Consider the following 5,819-nt stretch of genomic DNA (forward strand, 5'->3'; position numbering starts at 1 on the left):
ATGGAAGTAGAAGTGGTGATATACCTTAACATTGTAATTTTTGGTGTTTTTTAAAACTGTGGAAGTACAGAAATCGGAGGGTCCGATTTCTGTACCTTAAAATTTTTTTTTTTACCACAAATCGGACGGTCCGATTTGTGTACCTCCCACAAATCGGACGGTCCGATTTCTGCACTTCCCACAAATCGGACGGTCCGATTTCTGTACCCCTACAAATCGGACGGTCCGATTTCTGCACCTCTACAAATCGGACGGTCCGATTTCTGCACCTCTAATAAATCGGACGGTCCGATTTCTGCTTCTCTAATTAAACGATCCCACACTTGAGTAACACCCCAACAATCCACATTTTAAAAAAACACCACTACCACTCCAATATTAAAAATAAAAAACTCAAAGGAATGCATTAGTCACCGAAAAAAAAAAAAGAAATGCATTAATCTTATAAGGATATTTGGGAAACTTCATGTAGTGGGAAATTATCAAGCTTTTAATCTTAACAGCAGTTCCTGATCCCTTCTTTTCAATAATATACAAATTATAATCTGCATTTTCTCTTCTTTGTCTTTTCTTTAGTTGTATTTTTCATTTCAGAATATAGAGATAGAAGTAGTTGAGGAAACGGTTGTGAAAGTAGAGGAAAGCCAAGCAGAAGAAGACGATGCAGCAATATCGAGTTTTTCGATGCCTATACAGCTCAAGAACTTTCTACAGTTCTCAAGCTTTAGGGGGCACCAAAATGCTCACAAAAAAGAGAGAACAACTAGAAGAAACGCCAAGAGGGCTTCTGCTGAGCACTCGTATCTTCTATTTGCTTCTTCGCTGTGGACCCCTCCTACGGTTTTTCCTTCAACCTTCATCACTGCGGCGAATCTCGCGTATTTCCCAAGCCGCCATATTTCAGAAGGATTTGGATCAAATGGCGAACATGAATTTGCTGGAGATAATGGTGTGTTTCCTTACCGATTAAGTGAGGATATTGATGAGAGAAGTTTCGGTGATTGGCAAAGAAGCCTTGGAAGAAGCAGTAGCTTCAACAGTGTTGACACTTGACAGTTGACACATCTCAACAAATATCATTACTGAAGAGTGACACTCAAAACATCGAGACAAGGACCAATGGTGCAGAGAAATATCAAAAGTTTGATTTCTCTCTCCATTTGTAAGCTCCCTTTTATAGAATGAGGCTTCTCAAGGTTGACATTGAGATTGAGGAATTGGCTTTTAAGGGAAATTGACCGTCTTGGAAAAAAATAATTCCATTTTTCCGAATAATGAAATCATATTTCAGATTCACATTCACACCTAAAACAGGAGAGACCCCCCTCAAATTTTTTCTTTTTCTCTCTTGTTTTTTTTTCTGAAATTTTTTCTTTTTTCATTTAGTCAATATGACACCAACTCAGGTATTATCAAATGATATATTGATGTGACATCAGCATAAATTATATACGTATAGTTCAAAGACTCAATTTATATTATCTGCATGAATTAAGGGCCTTTGTAAAACAAATAAACAACCACTTGTTAGTTAATCAGTAATCACATCTAACAGTAATAACTAACACAACACAATGAATAAACCCGTGATGAAAAGCAGCCGCGAACAAACCCAAAACACTTCGATATTGCCATCATGAACCGTTATGTTTGCACTTACTCATGATTCTAGCAATGTTCAACTTCCTCACTACTTAAATAACCCAGAATTCCAAGGTGCCTAAGAAAAAAAAAAAGAATGTAGCAATAGATTAGTTCCATCATCTTCTAGCTATGACATGAAGTACTTGACTAGCCAGTAGCCAATGCTTAGCACCACTGAATTAAAAGTAGGAGATAAAAATTTATTAGGTGAGTGAAAAAGATGTGAAAGTAAGTAAGAAGTTAGTCATAATCACCCTTCCATCAATAACTTCAATTGAAAATGATTAACCTCTCATTTTTTCCACTTTACAAACTTTCACTTTAGATGATCTAAAGTCCTTTAAGAACATTCAACTTTTCCTAATGTCTTGCATGCACAATGAAGCCTCATACCTGCATCATTATGGACTGCATCTTTCTTAATGCTATTATGACTTTGCTCTGCCAGGCTTAACGCTGGAATGAGATAGAATAGGAACCAGTGTTTGGATCTTTAACTGTTTTGAAGTTATCGACACTCATCCCAAACCGGCCCAAGACAGAATTTCCCATTTCTTTTAGTTTTGCTGCATCAAGAAACAGTTCTTCAGTGCAAGTAAAATGAAGATAGCAAATCGTACCGGATTATAGTTTATAGAATGTAAGTACATAGAAAATATTCGGAACTGAAGATAAGACTCTGCAGCCTCTACCAAGAGGTAAAGAAGCAGATAATAGGTTTAACATGAAAGACAACCAGGAAGATAATAGGCTTAACATGCAAGTGCAGCTAGCAGCTCTGCCTGGAATCCAAAAGGTTTTGTTTGAGCAATAAATAAATCAAGCACCAAAGACTGCAATTCAAGATAAAAGATAATTTATATAACTAGACAATCCTAAAGTTTCTCCTCCAACTACAAGATTCCCAAATCCCAATTAACAAATGCCAACTCTATGCCCATCACACATAACACAGAGCATACTAGTCTAAACTCTCAAGAAAACACAATCTATATCCACAAGATAAAATGCAATCTCTGAAAACCCAAAGTTGCATACATCATCACTCAAACATAATAGTATATCTTTCTATCACCTAGGTATCCCATGCTTAGAAATATCGTAGTAAGGCATCCATAAATTCCTTTGATAAAATAATTTTCATCTGACTAAACTAACATATGGACTTAGCCAATTTCAACCACATGATTGCAAATAAATCTTAAGGATGGACGAAAAAGCTAAATGAATGTGCCAATAAATACACAGAAACCGAGACAGGATGTTTTTCCGTCATTGATGGTAGTTTTGCAGCAGCAAGAAGAAATAAAGAAAAGAGCATCATATTTGGGTAACATTATAAATGTATGCATGAAGGATCAAGGTAATGTAAGGAAATAATGCCCATGCCCTGTTCTATGCGAAGTACATGATACAATGGCAACTATAATTGAAATCCAAGATAAAGATGAAAACAGAAACTTGCCAATCATCTCTTCCTTCATCATTTCCCGCTTTTCTGCAGCAAGCGGCTCAAGTCGCCTGATGGCCTTCCTAGCTTGATCATTTGAGGGATCAATTTCTAAGATCTTTTTCATATCTGTCAATTGATATTTGAAAAAATAACTAAAATTAGTGAAGGCGAAAAAATTATGGTATGAATGAACTCAATGATGCGAAAAGGGGGAAAAAAATCTGAATGGCATCAGAATGCAAAACATGTACTTCTTCATTAAGATCCAACAATAAGGAATGCATAATGATACTCATACTGGCTTTCCCTAAGTTGGCAAATACCACATAACAGTGGCACCTTTCCAGTTTGAGAAACACACTTACCCCCTTACTGTGCAAAAGAGAATAAAGTTCAATAACCCCTAATATAAGATCTGAACTCACCAGCAATGGCTTCTTCAAAATGTTCAAGCTTTTCATGAGCTTCTCCTCTTCTTACTAAAGCTTTAATATACACTGGATTCAGATCTAATGCTTTTGTGCATTCTTTAACTGTGTTGTCATATTTTCCCTGGGATATGTTTAGCATAAGTTAAAGGAAATTAGATTCTTGACTTAATCAATTTCAAATAAAAGGGCAAATATGATGCAAGATTCCATACCAGCTTTATCTATGATTAAAATGACTTCAAAAGATATGATTGGAAAATCAAAAAAGAGGTACGAAAGAGTTGAACCACACTTAAAAGGGTCCTGTTTGCCAAAAATGGCCCCTCGGATGGATGCATGAGGTATCTAGTTTGTGAGCTCCCATATTATATTTTTACTTTAAACAGGCCTCTTAATTAAGCAAAGTTGGGTTCATGTTTTGAATAGACTAATTACATTATGGAAGTAATAAATATGTATATACTAAACTAGATTATATTTAATTAGTAAATAGCCTCAAATTCGCAAGTCTTACAAGGAACCAGACCAATGCACATCAATAAATAGTTAAAATGCTATAGGGTTTGTTTGGTTTAGTGCACAATTTTCTTAAAGAAATAGTTGAAACAATAAATTGTTTCCAATTTTCCTTTTCTATTTTCACTATTACTTTTACACAATGAACATGTCAAGGAAATTATGGTTGGGTTATAATCTCCACATCATTAAGTTTGCCAATTTACCCCTGTAACAAGAGAGAATTAAGCTTAAAGCTTCTACTTTCTATCTTGTATACAGATAGAATTTTTTTTATTTTCCAGAATTATGCATTCCCTGTTTTCTGTATAATAAAACTTTTAAATTCAAGAGTAATGACAATTTAACTGTCCAAATAATAACCATAAAAAAAATACCTAATCATACACTTCCAAATTAGTAGGCAAATCACACAGACCACTAGACATAGGTTATCAAGCTTTTTAGAAAAATAAAAAATAAAAAAATAGAGATAAATAGTCCATCTGATTTACAACATAATAATTGATAGGAGAAGGTGCTGACAAATGCTATTCTCATTAATAGCAAGAAAGAACACCATACCAGTTTCTGAAAGCACACAGCACGGTTTGCATGACATATTGAGAGTATTTCAACAGATGAAGGCATATCAGGTGCAACTTGTAGAGCAAGTTCATACTGGGATAATGCTTCCTCATACTTCCCATCCACAAAAAGCTTGTTCCCTTCTGCCTTTGCCTCATTTGCTTGAACCAATGCTTTCTGCAGCATGTGGCATAACTATTTTGTGTATTTTTAACCTTAAAATGAAAATGCATGTTTTAAATACCACATCAAATGGTTCAATTTAGACCAGGACCATTACGTAGATAATCGATCATGTTTTTAGTTAACCAATTAGTCTGAAGACAATTAGTCTGAAGACAATTAGTCTGCTTAACCAATTGAACATAATCTTGAGACTTCACATGTTCTCTAGTGCAATTTATAAATCACTACTGCTCAGACTCAAACTCCCTGATATTATTATGCAACCTAATAGCATCAAACCACTCCATTAAAATAAAGAATCAGTAAATTTTTTATTATAAACCATTTTAACGAATAAATACACTGGAAAATGAAACTAAGAAACAGTAATTACTACCAAAGAACATGATCACGCTAAAAGAAGAAACCAAATTAAATGCAAAATTATCAAAACCCTAAAATTTTGAAACCGAACCTTCTCCAATTCCTCGTTGATCAAGGGATCCCCAGAGAAACTATTACTTGGAGAAACACTCTGCTCAGGTTCCGGCTCCGAATGCTCTGGCTTCGGCTGCTGTTGTTGATGTTGCTGTTGCGGTTGTTCGAGCTGTTGATCATGGCTGCTAGCACCGACGTCATCGCCTCCGGTGTCGCTGCCCAGGTCGGTGTCGCTGGCCGTTTCAAAACCGTCGGAAGCGTCGTTACCGGCAGCGTTGGAAGGATTCGCGTTTCGATCCTCAGTCTCTTGCTGCTCTATCACCACCACCATTTTCTCTCAAGGTTCAGTGTGATTGGGGCTTGTTTCGATGATAACGGAAAGAAGTGAGGTGAGGGGCTAGGACTACTCGGGTTTGTTGTGACTTGTGAGTTCTGACGTTTTTTTTTTTTCTCCTAGTATGGGAAATGGATTCTTTGGCTTGTTAAGAGATCACAATTTACTATTTTAATTGTTAAAAGAAAAATGAGAGAATTCATTCTTATTGGTCTGTGGTTGAATTTCCAGACTCTTCTACAATATGAGATGGCATAGGATCAGTCAGTCC

General features: G+C 35.9%; 2 protein-coding genes across 3 annotated transcripts; one reads left to right on the forward strand and one right to left on the reverse strand.

Moving 5' to 3' along the window:
• On the forward strand, nt 1-1,053 carry LOC107640377 (protein LATE FLOWERING-like). Its single transcript, XM_016343902.1, has 2 exons — nt 1-33; nt 595-1,053. Exons 1-2 carry the CDS (start codon nt 1-3, stop codon nt 1,051-1,053), a joined length of 492 nt encoding a protein of 163 aa, XP_016199388.1.
• On the reverse strand, nt 1,451-5,735 carry LOC107643341 (tetratricopeptide repeat protein 1). 2 transcript variants are annotated; one of them, XR_001620826.2, is made up of 6 exons: nt 5,252-5,735; nt 4,609-4,788; nt 3,523-3,649; nt 3,110-3,223; nt 2,038-2,210; nt 1,451-1,720 (listed from the first exon to the last, which is right to left on the reverse strand). XR_001620826.2 is itself a non-coding variant. In XM_016346952.2 (5 exons), the coding sequence occupies exons 1-5, from the start codon at nt 5,543-5,545 to the stop codon at nt 2,095-2,097; spliced, it is 831 nt and encodes a 276-aa protein (XP_016202438.1). In that variant the 5' UTR covers nt 5,546-5,735; the 3' UTR covers nt 1,861-2,094. The 2 variants fall into 2 exon arrangements, 1 of the variants encoding a protein (XP_016202438.1); XM_016346952.2 differs by lacking the exon at nt 1,451-1,720 and having other exon boundaries at nt 1,861-2,210.

This window comes from Arachis ipaensis, chromosome B05, assembly GCF_000816755.2.
Source record: "Arachis ipaensis cultivar K30076 chromosome B05, Araip1.1, whole genome shotgun sequence".
NCBI lineage: Eukaryota > Viridiplantae > Streptophyta > Magnoliopsida > Fabales > Fabaceae > Arachis > Arachis ipaensis.

What these genes read in the sequence shown, in the direction of transcription:
- LOC107640377 (XM_016343902.1), top strand. Translation starts at nt 1, where the DNA reads ATGGAAGTAGAAGTGGTGATATACCTTAACATT. An exon ending in TGGTGATATACCTTAACATT is followed by an intron (nt 34 to 594) that starts GTAATTTTTGGT and finishes TTTTCATTTCAG; the next exon opens with AATATAGAGATAGAAGTAGT.
- LOC107643341 (XM_016346952.2), bottom strand. Translation starts at nt 5,545, where the DNA reads ATGGTGGTGGTGATAGAGCAGCAAGAGACTGAGGATCGAAACGCGAAT. An exon ending in TCAACGAGGAATTGGAGAAG is followed by an intron (nt 4,789 to 5,251) that starts GTTCGGTTTCAA and finishes CACATGCTGCAG; the next exon opens with AAAGCATTGGTTCAAGCAAA. An exon ending in CTGTGTGCTTTCAGAAACTG is followed by an intron (nt 3,650 to 4,608) that starts GTATGGTGTTCT and finishes AACATATCCCAG; the next exon opens with GGAAAATATGACAACACAGT.